This window comes from Ptychodera flava, chromosome 18 (assembly GCF_041260155.1).
Source record: "Ptychodera flava strain L36383 chromosome 18, AS_Pfla_20210202, whole genome shotgun sequence".
NCBI classification, from domain to species: Eukaryota; Metazoa; Hemichordata; class Enteropneusta; family Ptychoderidae; genus Ptychodera; species Ptychodera flava.
In genome coordinates, this window is record NC_091945.1 from 23,626,165 (window position 1) to 23,645,050 (window position 18,886).

The 18,886-nt window shown below is 39.4% G+C and overlaps 1 protein-coding gene across 5 annotated transcripts in view; it reads left to right on the forward strand.

Annotated features, from left to right (window-relative positions):
* LOC139117203 (atrial natriuretic peptide receptor 1-like) overlaps positions 1-18,886 on the forward strand; it is a 178,859-nt gene that overhangs the window by 133,462 nt on the left and 26,511 nt on the right. The window contains exon 1 of one of the 5 annotated variants that reach the window (XR_011548476.1): positions 1,382-2,275. The exons of 3 other annotated variants lie outside the window; for them this stretch is intronic. Coding sequence is in view for 1 of the 2 variants with exons in the window: in XM_070680101.1 (XP_070536202.1) it covers positions 1,546-2,275 (730 nt within the window). In the remaining variant the exon portion in view is untranslated. Of the gene's footprint in view, positions 1-1,381; positions 2,276-18,886 lie in introns of those variants that run through there. One more of the 5 variants, XM_070680101.1, reaches the window with a different exon arrangement.

An 18,886-nucleotide genomic window follows, 5' to 3' on the forward strand; every position in this document is an offset into this window, starting at 1 on the left:
TTAATTTTTACCAGCATCTACTGTCTTTATTCTATTGGGGTGAATGACTCGTACATACAACCACACATCGTGATACTGACTGACGACGATGTTTGGGAGCAGTTTGCCGACGGTACTGTGTTTGGTTTGTTTGTATTTCCCTAATTGTGCTCATGAATAATACACATATTGCGCTATTTTTGGAAAAAACGGCACTAGCGAGAGTGTTAAAATCGATGTGCTTGTAAAAGGTCAACTCAATACATCGCTGTAATTTTTGCAATTTGTATCCTCTCTTACATATTTCATTGCCATCACATTGACATCTTATAACGCTACGTTAGTTATAAAACTTTACATTCTCGTAAATTTCGATTAAAAACCAGACATTGAAGATCGAAACATGTTTCTATTCCACCCACGTGGTGATTTTTATATTTGCTCTAAAAATCATAAATGATTTATTGGGACTGGGTTTCACCAGACATTCGATCAAGTTTCACTGAAGCAATAATTTGAATGATGATGTGTACAGACAAATTTTGCTGCTTGTTGAAAGCTGAACAATTAGATGAGCGAGATTAAATTCTCAAAGAATGACAACAACTTTAGCTTATGAGATGAGAAATAAGGGAACAAGTATTTTGATCGCTGACGCACAAAACATAGCGAAAGACTTAGACACTGCATCATCTATATTAACCTGTTTTACATTAAATGTGTACCCTCGAGATGTGAGCCATCTGTCGGGCTAAACGTTTTACGTAAGTACAGAGTGACCTTTAAAACAAATCTCTGTAAGAAATACAGGCTTGCGCGTTTAAAGTAAAATCTACAATGAAAACGGTGAGTTATCATGATATCATGTAATGTACTAGGTGCCATCTGCAATGACAGATGCCGCATGCGCGCGCAGTATACCGAAGTATGAAAATTACATTGCATTGATATTGCTTCATACACCGCTGATCAAATCAGGCCGAAGCCTTACGTTATGATTAAAAAAATTGATTTTATTCTTAGATACGTACTCCTAGCGTCAAACTTTTCTCCCTGTGATAGGTAGGATAATGACGCAAACAGATGTACTGACCTACTTGGAAGTTCACCAGGTGTGGTGCAACCGGATAAATGTTCCCTAGTGTCAGAGATATTCAAATGACGGCGTTTCCTTATCAACATTTAAATCTCACGAGATTTTGTAGGGTCCCGCAGTAGCAGTAACTGCAACTCCCCGAAGGGGACTGTATCGTACAATCGCATACGCTTCTACTGTAAGCATTATCTGTAATCGCTCCTCTGATTGGCTACTATAACTGTGTACAGAGCTCTATGGGAATGAACCCGTGATTTTTCCCACTGCTGCCACACGATAAATAGGGCGCTGTTTCGCTGGTCAGGTTTCTGTGTACATCAGTCATCTGACGTTTACTGTACCGACACCCCACAGTGTGTGCAGAGTACGTCACTCTTCATCCAAGCCGTCTAAATAGATTCTCGATAGAACTCCACTGTGAGGAGAAGCGCCGTGCTCGCCCATTGTCTACCAAAATCTAGTCCTAGACGATGCGTCGAAGCAACTTCACTCCTGGTTTAGTGGTAAAGGCAGCTCACCTAATTTTTGAATGCCTTCATCGCATAAGATTTGGTGTTATAGTCGTTTTAATTGTTCTGATAACTCCTTACGCTCTCAGCGACGAATTTCGCATCCTTCTGTCGTTGTCCGACTGGAACACCCCGTACAGCAAAGGACGAACTGGAGCCGCGTATTACATAGCGTTGGAGAAGGTAAACCGTAACAGGTCTCTTCTACCCGGTCACCTGCTCACGCACACGTTGTATAATTGTTCAGGATACGAAATCAGGACAATCGAAAAAATCCTGACCCTTCGGGAAAAGGAGCGATACACTGCCTTCTTCGGACCGGTGTACTCGGTTGAAGCCGAACCCATCGGCAAACTGTCAATGGTGTGGAACACGGCCTACATGTGCAGCAGCTGCCCCGATGACATGTTTCTGGTTAAGAAGTATCGCTACGAGACCATGATCCGAACGTTCGGCACCTTCGGCCAGCTCGGCGGATTCATAGTCGCCATCGCCGAAAAGTTCGGTTGGAACAAGGTTGTGATTCTTGTGGAGCAAAACATCAGCGCGGCCGCCAACTTCTTCGAACAGCCAGCCGTGTCGTTCCGCGATGCCGCACTCAAGAAAAATTTAACCATCAACGAATTTCGATATTTCAATAGCAGCACCATCACTATTCGAACCCTGAGAGAAGTAGCTCAGATAGGTCGCAGTAAGTATGAATGTGAATAATAGAACCGTGTTGTTCTTTTTACATAGACATGCCTCTAAAAGCTTGCTTTTACCATGTCTCCAACACAACCATACTGAGTAAATATAAGAATCGCAAAAATGTCAGCCACAAAGGACACTACAGTCTCTCGGCTGATCTTATCACTTGCAATCACATAACCATGGTAACTGTGACTTTATAACAAAGAACAAACAAACCTTTAGTAGGGCCAAGAATTTGAATTCCCCCTATATTTAGAGACCTATAGACGTCATGCTAATTCGGCACGTGAGCATTAATAGCGTTCATATACTCGATGGCATGATGACTAAAGTCTTTCTAGAAATCCTCATTACTAAATTCTTTTATATGTACTCGTAAATTTCAAGGCGTACTGATATGTACACAGTCGCAATCACGCATCTGCCATGAAGTTTCTGCCCTTATAGAAAACGAGTATCCGTACACGCACTCACTTGCGGCTCATGTGATATAGATACCTGCCATCGTTCCCATACTTCAGCGATCACATTCGGCCGCAAGACTATGTACTGCAGATTATAGAACTAGATTCTATTGCTGGTAAAAGTCAGATGTTTGCAAATCATGTAATGTGTAGCTGACGCTTTCTGAGGTACACTTTGGGCAGGAATTGAAAACAAATATTCTTCCATCAACAGTTTTCATGTATTTTTCCCTTTTTGTTTTGCAAACTGTTTTTGGAGTTTTGCTCAATTTGACCACCTTCAGAGGTAAACTTGAAAGCAGATGTCTTACGGTGAGACCGGCTGTTCGTGAGAAGAGAAACACGATTTCTGCACTGTAGAGTAGTTATTCAATTATGCTAATTGCCATTGCAGGCTCCCGGCGCGATGTCTAACTCCTTCCTTACCCGCGCGAGATAATTGCTCAAAAACGTGAATTTGATCGTTAGCGTTTGTCTTTGTGATCGTCTACTTTACGTCGCATGCCGTGTAAACGCAGGTGTTCCTCCACTTGTGCAAGCTCTCTGAGTGGTAAAAACCACTCCAGACAGGATATGATATTAGGCTATCGGCTGAGAAGAGAAACTGGGCTGTCTTCAGCACAAAAAGGAGAAATGTCGAAAGTAGCAAGTTTTGAGATCTCCTGTTTCTTTGAGCAATTAGCTGCCTGGAAATTTACAGTCTCTAGTATCTTGTTAAAATAACCGAAGGAGCTGGTCTCTTCAGTATCATTTGTTCAAAACACATCGGCAAAGGCACTATCCTGCTTACCTGTCAGCATACCGTCGTAAGTTCTGTGAAACCAGTTCCCGGGCAAAAAGGGAAAAAAACTGGGTCAATGATGAGTTGTATCGAATTACTGGACAACAAAGTTACGCCTGCCTTAACTGATTAACTGTCATATCATAGGAGTTTGTGTTTTTTTCCTGTGACCTGTAAATTGTACATTATCATGTACACGTTTACTTTTCTTCATAATACGACTGATACCAACCATTAGATAAGTACGCGGGCTATCTGATAATTTCCTAAGATGGAGAAGAGGTCGAGAGAAACTTTTAAGCTACTAGGAAAATTTTATAGTCAGCTATGTGTCACCCACCTTGAATGAGGCCTTATCATTCACAGTACGTAACTTTCCATTCTCTCACTTCTGTTTTTGTCAAGGGAATCATGTAACTTGAGATCACAAGGGAGTTACTCCTGTCATTCAAACGCACACACATAGACACAGACACAGACACAGACACATACATACAGACACACACACACACAGACACAGACACAGACACAGACACAGACACACACACACACACACATATATATATATATATATATATATATATATATATATATATATATATATATATATATATATATATATATATATATATATATGGAGTAAAACGGGAAACGGGATATGACTTGAACCAATCCCCTTTTAGTAAAAACGTCCGAAAATAGTTCTTTGATTTCTTGATGACCAAATTAATCTAAACTACACAAGACCTCTACAGAAATATAACAGTTGCATGGAATTATGGATAACAAGGAAATAGTCGCAGGGAGCCAGGATAAAGATTGAACAGCTGTTTGTACATGCCGGGATAAGTCCTCAAAGATTACTCTCAGTCTAGAGGTGCCATTTGATTCAAGAACAAAGGTCCTAACAGGAGTCAATATAGGGTTTACAAAGGCCTCACCGTTTCTGTTAAAGCTGTCAAGACACGCTCTGATGACAACATTCAACCTTTCCGTAGCAAGTCATATGAAAATAGCATTGAATTTTTCCAAAGCATGTTTGGACTCTTAAGAACAATGACCAGGCATTTGATGTGCCATTGTCGATCATTTCCAGGGCAGCAAGTAAAGCTCATCAGAAAAGATGAAAGTCAATGCTGATAAAGTCAGGCTAATAAAATTAACGTTCTGAGTTGGTTTCAAAATGTCGCGATCAAAGCAAACTCTATTTGCCTAACTTTTAAGCTAGACCGAGGACGGTAGAACAATTGTACGACCCATCCATTTATAGACACCCCAAAATGCATTAGTTGCGGTAGTCTGTATAACTAAATAAATAAATATATATATATATATATATATATATATATATATATATATATATATATTATATATATATATATATATATATATATATATATATATATATATATATATATATATATATATATATATATATATATATATATACCCACACACACACACCTACACACTCGTTTGGAAAGTTTCTCCCCTTTGATTTCTCGACCTTTAAAAGTCAATTTTGTTCACTTCCTCAAATCGACTGACCTTTCTCTAAAAATAGAAGTCCAATGATCTACATCAATATGATCCGGCCATGGCAAACCTTCGTCGCGTCTTTGCAGTAAAATATTTTTGAAAACTCCTTTGACAACAATGTTGATGGGCATTATTGTAAAAGTGCCAAAAATGAGGGATGGGGTAGTAGCTAGTGACTTCTCTAGGTGCAATAGCGAAGCGAGGTTTAGAACAGAAATGGTTGCTAAACAGTTATGGCGTCTGTACATCTGATCCGTGTACGACAGACTACAAGCCTTGTCGTGCAAAGCCAGGTAATTACAAATGCTTTACTCCAGTAATTGCAATGACTGAACGCAAATAGCTCCATGTAAAATGTAACGGAATAGGACATGAATAACGTACTTCCATTCTATGTGGTGCATGACGGTCACTGTGTCTCCACTGTATAAAATGGACGAATTTAGAGATATACAGAAGTAGTGAAAAGCCTGCAGAAGGTAGTCAGGTTGACTGAGTAGGGAGGGTTATTTCCACTGCTAATTCGTGAACCAATAGTACATCCAATGCCGCTCTCCTGCATTTTATTTATGACATGTTTGTACATTTAATCGGTGAATCAGTCCCTCGGGATGTTGATCAGTTCGTGGACGGTATCGCCGAATTCAGCTTAGGGGCTTCCTGCAGCGTGCAATGATTTCTGTTCAATTTGAGAGAAGATAACGTCATAATTCACGCTCATCATTCCGTACTTGGCTGTCATATCATACCTCGAGGGTGCATTAATCAGGGTGCCTCGGACGTGACAAGGATTGGGCTATTTCCGAACGCATTAGCGGATGACTATAACCCGGCGAAAACATTCTTTTTATGAGACGTTGTTATCAAAGTAAAATCGCAGTCAGACTATAGAACGCAGTCTCACCGAACGGGGAAGTCTGACGATTTGCAGTAAGCGTCGCTACGTTATACATAATTTAGATTTCGATGTTTGTGTCACAAAATGTTTCAAGTCGTCGTATGCTTCGATAAATCGTGATCACTTGCCACATACAGTTCCTTTTGGTTTAACGTGCCATGATATTTATTAATGCAATGCTTTATCTCTTTCATTATGCATAAAAATATAAGGATTCCCGTTAACATTCTTTCAAGAAATAAAATAATTTGGCCGGGAGCTATTTTTTATACGTTTTATATGGATGTGACCGATAAAAACAGAAAAAAAGACAAAATCATGCGTATGATGAATACGAAAAAAATTAAGGTCAGGGGATTTTTAATATAATAGGTCGTGTAGCCAGAAACATGTTATTTTTATCTGGCCTAACCTTTGCAACCTCATCAACTTCGTACGTATCTTCGTTTATGGAAAAAAATTGATATGAAATTTATAATGGCTTTCAATGTAATCGATTAAGGAGATAGACATCTCAATGGGATCATCGTGGAATATAAATTATTCCCTAATTGCTGGTTGAATCTTCCCTGATCAAAATGCCATGGGAGAGCATTGACGGTCTTTGTAGAATTATCGAGCCATTAAATTTGGACAAGACAAACCAACAGACTGGCGTTTGCTTCCTTCGGGAGGCAAAGTAGGAGAATTATGGTGGGCGAATTACACTCGACATTGTGACAGTGTCAGATTTTGAGGGTAGAAAATATCTTAGATCGGCAAGTTATAAATTATGATAATATGACCTTTGTAATCATAATGCGCCACTTTAATTGTCATGAATACAACAAGCAATCAATCTCCTATGACAATCGAAATGTTGAGTAGTTACACATCAAAACTGATTAAGCAAGATGATTATACAGTTTTACGAGCTTCGTCTTTGCTCCCACATTTTTGTTAATGTTAAGGGTTAAATAAAATCTCCAAAGCACAAGCAACTGGTAATTAATCAATTTATGCTACATGATGTAGTGCAACATAGTCGACTCATTGAAGGCACATAGGCGACAAATGTCCAAATGAAGCAGTATTTTTGTTCTTCTTTTGTCTAATGTGTACATCTCAAATATATTCTGTTGTCCTCGGGCTATCACTTCCAGCTTAAAAACCTCAGAATGGATGATACGAGAAAACATGCAACATCCGCAAGATCGTATCTTATGCTGCAACAATTGTAATTGACTAGACTGAACGATGCGCACTTAATATGCGACCCCCGAATAGCATGTAGACGACGCCAGAGAAGTCCACTGCAATCGGCCAAGGTCGTCTGTATGCATGGCTTGCAATCGTGCCCGGGGCGTCGCTTCATTTTGCATACCTTTATCGAATTAATCAAAACGAAACCTCGGCTGTTGTTTGAGGAAAGTTACAATACGCTTGTTTTCGATGGCACGGCGCTGTCTATCAATCTACAAAATGGACTCTGTTGAGTAAACGTGAAGTCACTCCTAACTCAACGAATGTCTAAATTATCACCATTGACTCATATTGCCACGGATTGACAGATGGTGAAAGCCGTGAGCAAGGCCAGTAATTTGTACACCGTAATTGCTTGAAGCAAGCAACACATCTGCAGTCCGCGAGGCCTCGCACAGAAAGCGATGCTGCTATTTCTTCTTTCTCCGACAGCCATGAAAGATTCTCCGGCCTCGTCAAATGGTGACTCAGGCTTTTCCGAAACAGTGAAATGAGTTGTTATAGTCGTGTTAACCGCAACGTGACTTGACATTTGGCATTGATATTCCCCTCCCCGTCAGTTGCTACAATTTCAAATATATCATTTAAGACCGACAGTAAATTAAGTGATATCTAACACCGTAGGGGCCAAAAGGTATAATGCGTCTCGAGAACTGATATTTGGACTCTCAAACTTTTCCAATGCTTTTCTGATCTACCTTTTGTTGGGTTAATGGTCTTAGTTTTTCGAAAATCGCGCATGGAGTTAACACAGGGATGGAGGCCATTTTGAATTTCAAATTACATATCTTATGTAATTTGGCACAAAATTTGCACGGTGGCCCCTGACTTTATTCGCTATTTCGAAAATGAATTGTTGAAAGGACCCTTGAGTACCGTTTAAGCAAAAGTTTCAGGCTTTCACTTTCGAGGCGCATACTGCCTTAAGAACGGTGGTCCTTCGAAGCGCCTGTCTGTCACACGAAAAAGATAACAACATGATACTGTATAAAAGTATGAAATTTAATGGCCCTGTCAATCCCAAAATGACCATATGAGCACGAATCTTCTAGAGCGTAGAATTAATTTCCATGGGGCCATACTTACGGATTACAGCAATGAATAGGTACACAACTTTAAAACGCACCGTGCGATCTGCTCCGCTTGATATGATAAATGGCTTTCGGTGAATTGCCCGGTTTGTTTTCACACAAACACACATTTAGCTGGGCATTGTCAATACAGTCCCATTGTCAGTTTTGAAACGATGCTTTTATTTCAATAAAAACCCTTTCTGAAGAAGGTCAGAGGTTCCCTAGCTCTATATTGAGGCAATAAATTTCTCCTTAGTCAAACATTTGATATATTTATTGTTCCAATATCTTTGAGTTAAAACTAACACGAGCAGTGACGCGTAAAAGAACTCGGTTCACCTGTCAGTGTTTGCCTATATTGCTATGTCCGTGGAACAAGGAAAACCCCACCTGCGAAAGCAATGGCGTTCACTTTGTATCTCCACCTCTATGTTCCTCTCTTTATTTGGCAGTGTAACACTTCTGTATTTCTACCTGTCTGTGTGTCTGTCACTGTTTGTATGTCTGTCTGCCTGCCTGTCTGCTTGTCCGTATGTTTGTATCTCAGTTTGTCTAGCTGGCTGTCCGTCTGTCTTTGTCTGTCTGTCTGTCTGTCTGTCTGTCTGTCTTCAAGTATCTTTCTCTCAGTCTCTGTGTCTCTGTCCCTGTGTGTCTGCCTTTCTGTCTGTCTGTCTGTCTCTGTCTCTTTCTATCTCTTTTCCCCCACCCTCTCCTCTGATGATCAAATTCATCAGTTCTGTTTACTTCATATCCGTAAAAGTCTTATTTCATCAGAGAAGACTTTTCGAGGTCATTTAGCTTGATGTGCACACGAAAACGGCGGGAAGAGGAAGTAATAGAGTTACTAGTGGCTAAAAGCTTCACGTTGGTAAGCTCACAATGTATTTAATTTCTCATCGACAATAAATCAACGTCTGCATGTTCGCTGAATATCACATCTGCCAAGTCACGGAGCGTATATCTAACCAAGTGGAGGCAATATTCTGCTTGAGCGATCATCGAATTAATTCGCACGTGTACTATCTATGGGACTGGGCGTACGTGAGGACTCCTGCAGACCGTTAAGTATCTTGATCGATAGGGCACCTTCTGCGAAGATTGCGTACAAAATGCATGAAACTTGGCCTGTTGTTTGTGTTGCAAACTGTAGCCGTCTTTCGCGTGCCAATATTACTTATTGGACTTTGTACAGTGTGAAATAAAGGGTAACGTCCTGAAAAATCGATCTTCGAATACACGCTATGCAATTATGAGGTTTAATTTAGCGTTGCTTTGGGGATATGAAGAGCTGTGTGTAGAGAGGGGGGGTAGCTGTTTCTTGGCACGGATGAAGCATACACCACGCTAACCTAAATCACTAGTAATAATCTCTCATACTTCCTTGACTTTAAAGGTGAGCGAGCCTCGAAGCTTTCGTGGCGAAAGTTATCCATTCCGCGTTTGTAAAAACAGGAGTAATTTTCCAGCACGCTGTTTTTGCTCGAATTAGAATAATTAATTTCTTATCTTTGTGTGTTCATGATTTATCTTAGACGGCTTTTCATCTCGTACTGACGCTGCTGTATAATCGTATGGAAACTTGTCAAATCGCATTTATACCTTTGCAAGTCATCGTCTGCGAGCATATTGCAGGCGATACATGTACATGACTAGTCGGCGGTTGCTCGATTAGGTTCCCGCCAGTCTGCCTGTATACCCTTCTACCTCGCCAATGATGTCATTCTCCTTGTAGATCTCTCCGCCATCGCCCTCATTGTCTTCAAGTCCCAACCACTTCAACTTCAGATCATCTGTCTATATGCGCATGTTTTCTTCGACATTGCAAGGACTTTGCTGACGTAAATTTAGGGGAAAACTCCGCCTTGCTATCAATCACGAGTCCTTGTTGCCTGGTTTTCTTGACAAGTACTACTGCGACAACGCTCGATAGCTAGTTTTTCAGCTCAAAATTGTCAACAGCATCGAACGGGAGCAATTCCTTTCAGTAGCCATATTTCATGTAAGACTGAATGTACAGCTCAGTATATATTCAAAACATCAAAGCAAAATTTGCCGACAGCCAATTTTATATCGAACGGGTTTTTTTTATTCAATTGCTTTGTAAGAGCAATAAAATTACGTCGTACTTCTGCTCCAACTAAATCACAGTGGATCACTGAACGTTGGATTGTACACAATCATGCAGCCTTTACGTATCCATAGCGTTGTCAAACTAAACCCAATTCCCAGGTTACGGAACAGGTCATGAACACGAACAGCTTTGGTTATCGTATCAAGTGAGCACTGAACAGTTCAGCGCTCTTTAGGGTAAATGCTTTAGAACTGTTGTTTGCGCAGGAAGCAAAACACCATATATGCGCAAAACAAAAACTGAAATCGCTGTTATTCCACATTTACTGCACACGGAAGACGCGATAGATAACAAATCTTTAAAACTTTACAGGAAAATTATAGTATTGAGAGACTTTACATTAATGTGAAAATATCCGCTTCAGTTTCAATTGTGTTCTCCTCTGTTTTATATTAATTTTACGGTGCCATCTTTTCCACCCACACAGTTCGTTAAATAATCACCTCAATCGATTTTCTGTAAATAATAATTTAATGTTTTCTTCAAGCGATTCACACGTTAGGGTCTTATGGAAAAGCGCACATCAGAACTTGTGCGCTGGACTGAATAAGGAAGGCCATCTGATCTGTGTCATTAATACCTCACACACGCGCAAAGCATCGTAATAAGTTTTCAGACATAGCCTGCGAAACGTTTCTCCGAGCTTATGCATTAATGCACTGCGCGCGTCGTCCTTTTTCCAAGTTTCACTCAGACATCTATAATTCGTCATCTATTCATTGAATTTTTCTGGAAGATACCGCGGGAAATGGGTGATACGTGATGCAATTTGGTTTCGTTCTTCGGTCGAAATGTCAAAAACGACTAAACACGCTCTCCCCCGAGGTAAAAAGTTTTGGAATCCTTGACCGCAAACATTCTGCTGGCAAACTGACAGTTCAATGATCTTGACATTGAGTCAAAGCCGCATCCCATTCTAGTGTTCTATTGATCAGAGTATCACAGCAAACAAGGTAACCAGATTGATATACCTCTGATGTGCACACTTCGAGTTATTTTAGACGCTGGTCAAAACAACGCTTGTTTTCAGAAACTGTGCATTTTTTTTAAACATTGACGTGCGATTTTCTTTGAATGACTTTGAGAATCTCAGTTCGGGTTTCTTGTACACAGCAGGGCGAGGATAGCGAAGCGGTATTACACAGCACTTTCAAGAAATGCTTCAGTACGCGTCGGTTTTGTGCTTGTGCGAAAACCCATTAGAAAGATTTTTCCATGCGAAAATGGACATCCCGTGAGCTATACAACTGACTGCTAATTTAAGCGAAAAAATATGTGATCGCCCGTACCCGCTGACAATGTTCAACCAAAGCTCATGTTTATCTAAATCCACACTTAAAGGATATAGTGTTTGCGGCAAAAGACCTCATTCTTTGAGGACTTTGTCTGCTTTAAGAACAGCCAAGGGCAAACAAGATATTGCTACATCTTTTAATAAGAGGAAAGTCCGTCTTTTTTGTCTGGAAAAGCCCTAAAGTTGCCCCAAGCTCTATTTGCAAAAGAAAGCCGATTACACCCCTATCCTCTTTTCTTCTCTCACACTCCCCATCATTGATATTGTTGTGGTTGCATCACTTCACAGCACCTTCGAGATGTGTGAAGGTTGTTATGGCGACCGCTCCCACATCACCCTACTCTGGTCTTCGAGAAGTTGACACTGTTCTTGTTGCAATGGAGAAGTGATTCTGATCACGATCTCATTTGTAACGGCTGAGCGCAGAGACCTGTCAGCCTCGATCGGTTGGCGAGATCCATCGAGTCTTACGTAATGAGAGCATATTGATATAGTCTTTATTTTCTTGATATGAGCGGAAAGTAAGCGGTGGCTTATATTTTTACAGCGTGGCTGAACCCGCACACCTGTGACAACGTATATGGTTTCACTGTAGAAGGGAATAGAGATGTACGTGATAAAAACCGTGGCATGAACTGTAAACCGTTATGTGTCTATTTCACTCACACCTTTGTCTTAGGAGGTACAGTAAACACTGTGCACAAAGTACACATCACAGATGTGAAGTGTACGCCATCGAAAAAGGATGAGTGGCATATACCCATGACGACTGTGTTCATGAAATGTGTAAATTACACAGTCTGCCCAATTGACTTGCTTTTGTACTTGAATCCCAGGAGGCGCTGTGCAGGAGAGAAACAACATAAAAGTGAAACAGAAGGCAATTTAAATATAAAAACTTATACTAAATATATCAAGAATGAATTTGTAAGTCACAAAATGTGTATTTCACAGGCTGCAAATATGTCCTTGGTATTAAGTTATATCTGGAATTTATCTTTTCGGTAGCAACAATTGATTGTGCTGGGTAGAAATCTAATTATAAAGGCAGCGTTCGTGGTTTAAATTCATTGTACTAGGGATTTAAAAAATACAGCAAGATCACAAGGTGGGGGAGAGAGAGAGAGAGAGAGAGAGAGAGAGAGAGAGAGAGAGAGAGAGAGAGAGAGAGAGAGAGAGAGAGAGAGAGAGAGAGAGAGAGAGAGAGAGAGAAAATATAATTGACATTACTAGTATTGATTTTATATTTTACCATACGTTACATAATGATTCCGTCATACGTTACATAATAATTCCGTCGAAGAAATATCCAACCGTAACGTACAAATCGATGGAGCTCAATCAATAAAAGTAGACATGGAAGTTAGACGCTGTGAAAAGACTTCAAAATGGTCAGTAGAATATACAATTATTTATAAGATTCAATTTTGTGTCAGCACATGTTGTGAGTCATGCTTATGTGATAGGATTTGTGTGCATAATGCCACTTAGCGATCGCATGATCTTGAGCAGACAGTGAATATAGCTTGTCATCTCGAAGTAAGTCCGGGGAAATTGTCATCGTAGTCGGCAAGGGTGTTAAGAATGGACATATCACTTTCTTAATGCTTTTATATTAAAATATTGTAGCAATCTCGTGCACTGAGAAATACGTGTTACTTCCATAACAGCCTGTTGCGATCAAAAATGAATGGTTCCTAGTTAAACGGACCGTTTTCAAGCTCAGCACACTAATTGCATGACTATACCTAATTCTGTCTCACCACACCATCTAGAGTTACAAAGATATTCAATGCCCATGCATATAATCACTATTTAGCAGGATCGTCTTGTGTTGTTGTCCGCAGCCACGAAAGACATTGGTACACTTGTCAAATCCGTTGATTACTATTTTGGTTGAATGTTCAGTCATTTGTGAGCACTGTGCAGACAAGACTCTGAGAATAGTTAGTGACCTTTAGCTACTCCAATAATGTACACATTACGGACACCGCCCATTACCGATCCCAGGTAACCCTATTCTTCACACTTGAACTTACTTGATGAAGTCGACTGTAGAAATATATACGTCTATGTGCGATCGGAACATGGACTGAAATTATTTCCCGCCAACGGTTAAATTTTGCCTGCAAGATTCAGTGACTGATCGTAGTAAAAGCATCTGATGATCTAAACCTGAGTCAGCTAAGTTTAGCATGAACGATGTGACTCGTGGAAGAGCTGGTTTCAATTCGCTCGCATTTTAATGCCGAGAAATCGCTCATACTCGCTTGAATGGGACGTCGACGGCAGCTTTAACTTTTTAGATGTTGAAGCACGTTATATCAACCACTGCTTCTTCTACAGCCAGCAGATATATGTTTAAATGCCATGCATTAAGTTGCTACCACAGTGTTTTTTGACGTAAAGTTGTTTTTAGCTAACATTTGAATTGAGGTCTACTAAAATCACTTGTCCAATGCTGGCTATATCATAATCATTGGCGCTAGGGTGACAAGTAACTGCTTCGCCATAATAACAGATTTATCCTAATACAACGATGCAGACTAATCTATTTTTGTAGATTAAATACTGTGCACTGCACCGAAGAATAAATTCCGGGGTCACCGTGCAAAGTTTTCGGTGCAGTACAAAGTATTTATCTACAAGGAGATGTATGATCCTAATTTTGGTTTGTCGATGGTACATATTTTATAGGAAAACAGACATAAAATTCAGCCGTAAAGAGCAGCACCGCTAGTCTAGGCTTAGAATGTCAATACCATGACCTATGTATGTGTTTATGATTGATAAATTGCGGTAAAGTTACGAGGCATTGTAAAAGAAAATAACGGAGGTCGTTTTTCCGAAAACAGGATTAAAAGCATAATTTACGTCTTAGCCATAGACTTAAGGCAGTATGCGCCTAGAAAGTGAAAGCTCAAATTTCCTGAATGAAACCTTTCAACCATTCTTTTACCAAATCAAGAATGAAAATCGGGGGGTCACCGTGCAAAGTTTGGAACTAGCAAAACAAATTACCCAACATTTTGCGATATTTGAAATTCAAAATGGCCACCATTCCGGGGTTAACCCTCAATTGGGAAAAAATAAATTTTGGATTTTCGGAAAACTAAGACAGTTTTCTTTTTCTTGCTCCGAGAGCTTTAAATTTAGCCCCACGAGTGGTAAGATCAGAAAAGAATTGTAGAAATTTGATAGTCCGACTTTCTGTCCCCGAGGCGGGTTCTACCTTAACACAAAAGCAAGCTTAAAATCTGACCAAACGTCGAAGAAACTGTACTATGACAACAATTTTCACACTAGTCCACGCGCACTCTATGCACATTACTCACACATTTGTTACTTCACTGGCACAATTTATGACTTCTTTTTCTCAATAGTCCTTTGATTTATATTACTACAGGTAAATACATGAGTGGGCGATTGTAAGAATGGTGTTCCATTTCAGATACTCTTACTTTGCCATCAAAAGATTTATCAATTTCTCATTCGTTTGCTGAAGAGGCCAATATTCCGACCAATGACTATCCTCCAGCATACAATGCAACACATTATTTATCTGCGATGATTATTAGCACTGTGCCGGCCTAGTTTCTGACAAATCTTGCATGACCAAAATTCAGCCTGTTTACAACACACGGTAAAGTTTCTGAAGTTCCAACGTTGCTCAAAACGTCTGCAAAATGAATCTATGGCAGTATATAATGGGTATTTGGTAAGGCCCTGTCCACACAAGTCAGAGCTACATCGAAATCCAAGGAATACTTGGATCACAAGTTCCTCTATAGAAATACGTGTAGCTTTCCTATGATGTAGGGCCCTTCCCTGTTTGACGTGTGATGAGTGTGGCGCCTGATGGGCATCGACTATACTCATGACGGGTAAAAGATGTAGCCACGCATCTAAGGCGTGTTAGAAGTCACGGGAGAAAACATATGGTTGTAATCAAACGTCTGTCGACGAGACAACCAACAGAGATATTGAAGGCTACGAGATGTAGCGGCTGATCTTTCACTAAGTGTGACTATTTATCTTGTTCTCACAGTTGATTAATACCGTTTGAACTTGACTAACCTTTCTTCCAAAAAAGTACTTTTTCATAGCATATTTGTGCATTTCAAATGACGTGTTATCGTTGCAAATAATCTCTGGGTTCCTTTTCTTCCATTATGAAAAATTACTGAAAGAATGGGATGGCAAATGATGATAGGCGTGTTTCTTCAAAAGGTAGTAAGGGATTAAAATATCCTGAAGTGGAAGAAGACAAACACTGGCGTGCAGCAAGGAAGTTCTTGATAGCTATAAAGGGTTGTTCCATGTCTATTCATTGATAATTTGAAACAAAAACGTTTCGATTCAAGGCTCGGATTGTGTTATTTTCTTTGCAGGTGTGTTTTTAATTTGGGAAGCCAATCGCCTTCCCAATGTGTGGGAGAGCTGTGTTTTTCTGACGAACATAAACTTGTGTAATGCAAAGAAATCACTGAGACACTAATTACATGTCCCGTCGTGCTCTATGTTAAACTTCTTTAAAAAGTCATCGTCAATGACACAGTTCCCCTAGCAGGTAACGGATAGAGTTCGTAATTCGAAAGCAGTTTTATGAAACTGGTTCAGAGATGTCTATAAAGCGCATTTGACTCATGAAATGGCGATGAATTGAACGTGTGGGACATATCATGCAGGACATCAAGGGAAGGTAGAATTCATTTATTACTGTGGTGCTATGTTTATATCTGTGAAACCCTTGAATAAGTTGTGATATAAGTTGGTATTACGATAATAGTCTATAACATACAACGTTTGCCCAACACTGAACAATACGAGATCAGGCATGAATAAGTAGCGGCACTGGACATGTGAGAAACTTTAACATATGACATACCAGTCACACTCGCTTGTGTAATAAGACCATTTAGACCGTTTGACGTTTGACGACAGCTGTGATGCATTTGCTGGGATTATTCCGCATGATAAGATACTTATTACCCTAATTGAAAAAAAAACTGAATTACTTATAAAACTGTATTTTAATAGTGGAAATGACATGATGAGAGGTTTTGCTGCCATTATATATTTATAAGAGTATTGAGCTATTCATTTATCTTGATCTTAATGTTCCGGTTTACAGAAGATGTCTAAGATGGTACAAAATTTCTTTATCGTCATCATCAAATGTCTGACCGAAATTCGTGATATGCATTAAAACAAAACTACGAACAAAGTGTCTTCCGATAGTTTTCGGAAGCATATTCTGCAGTTAGTCATCCTGATAAACAATTTGTTCTGATGTGAATCTGATGTGCGTCACTTATTGTTCCGATCACATGTCTGTACATTGAGGTGTCTTCAATCGCTGCGAGCGTCACGCGAATGATACATCGGTCAACGTCTTGTAGTCAACATTAGCTTCTCTGCAGCGCGCACTGCCAATTAAAGACATGGTGGCACACTTCGAATGTAAATCTATACAATTTCCTAGGGAACTCAGACTCACATTTTCTCAACCACGATTTCTATAAACTGTAAGACACTGCAACGACATATAAGGTAGTGATTTGAACGAGATTAAATTAACACTGTCACAAAGGATTTAGTTTTTAAATAAGGGGTATTTACACGTCACAACATGATGTAACGCAAGGGATTACGAAAGTGCCCGTGAGACCAATTTCTTGAAATACGTGATTTTCCTTATCATAATAACAACACATACATGTTATAGTCTCTACAACATTTTATTGTCGCGCAAGAAAGCTGCTTACCTGTAATTTAATTATATTCCAACCTTGTGATTTAATGTTCAGGATTTGTGAAATAATTACATAATGAATATATCAGATATCAACATTGATTAACGTGCATTATAATTGCATTTTTCAGTCTAATTTATCTAAAGCTTTGCAAGACTAAATTGTTAATACAGTAGATAACATAAAATGTTTCTTTTGACATACCTGAACTGATGTTGTTTATGTCACCAACCGGTCTGGGATTTCCATTTGCCGTAATTTTTGATAGATTCCCAATTATTATTGTTCTGTCTTTAAATACAGTTTCGTGTTTGAATTTACAAATAATGTTGAACTGCTATACCTGTTTTTTTTTTTACCATGAAGTGAGCTTTTTTATGAATGTAGTACACAGTTTTATCTTTGATATCTAAATTTTAGCCAAAACTTGAAGCCATCCGTGAACAATAAATTTGGATATCGTAAATGAGCGTTGTGTTGATGGAGCTAATACCCCGTATTTTAGCATTGTAATGAATAGATAGGAGAGTAAAAAAGTACTCGTTTTGTAGGAAGAATTATGAAACTTGTAAAAAATTATAATCTTTAACTAAAAAGCGTGTGCACTGAGAACGGGCAGGATAACGTCTACTAAGTCAAGTCGTCAAGACACATATAGGGAGACCTTACATAAACAGGAAGAGAAGAGAATACTAGGTTTTTACAAGTGGAGGAACTTCATGCATTTTTATCAAAACAACTTAGCAAAAGAATCGCTCACGCTTTTTTCTCTCACTTTGCTATTATTGATCTCTGCATTTGCGCTGAAATTACTCAAAATGGTTTCGAATCAGAGCGCAATATGTTAGGACAGATTAAAAGCAGATTCGGCCGATCACAACAATCACCCTTTAATTCTTATGCATTGAGGTCACAGACCAGCCATGGAATTACAAAATTCCTCAGGATAGGTGTCAGTCAATTCACACGCGATCACGCGGAGACCTCCCATGTTCCGACGCTGTTTAGTCATAAGCAAGTTAAGACGATGATAGCAAACGATCATGACCACGATGAAATCAAATATGGTGAACTTTGTTCAGAAGGTGGTGACAGATGTGGTTCTCATCATTTAGAAAAACATTCACTTCTGGGTTGGAGCTAAGTAACGGTGTCCATACGAGAACGGAGTGTCTTTATTATTACTTAATCTTAATATCTTATGAGAAGAACATATTTCATACAACCATGCATTTGCTGCGCATAATGTATAATTTTAAACTTCTGTGCAATAGGAATGTATCTTTCAATGACAGTGTTGAATTAAATCATCATCATCATCATAGAGCCACCACTACTATCATCATCATCATCATCATCATCATCATCATCATCATCATCATCACAGAACCACCACTGCTATCATCATCATCATCATCATCATCATCATCA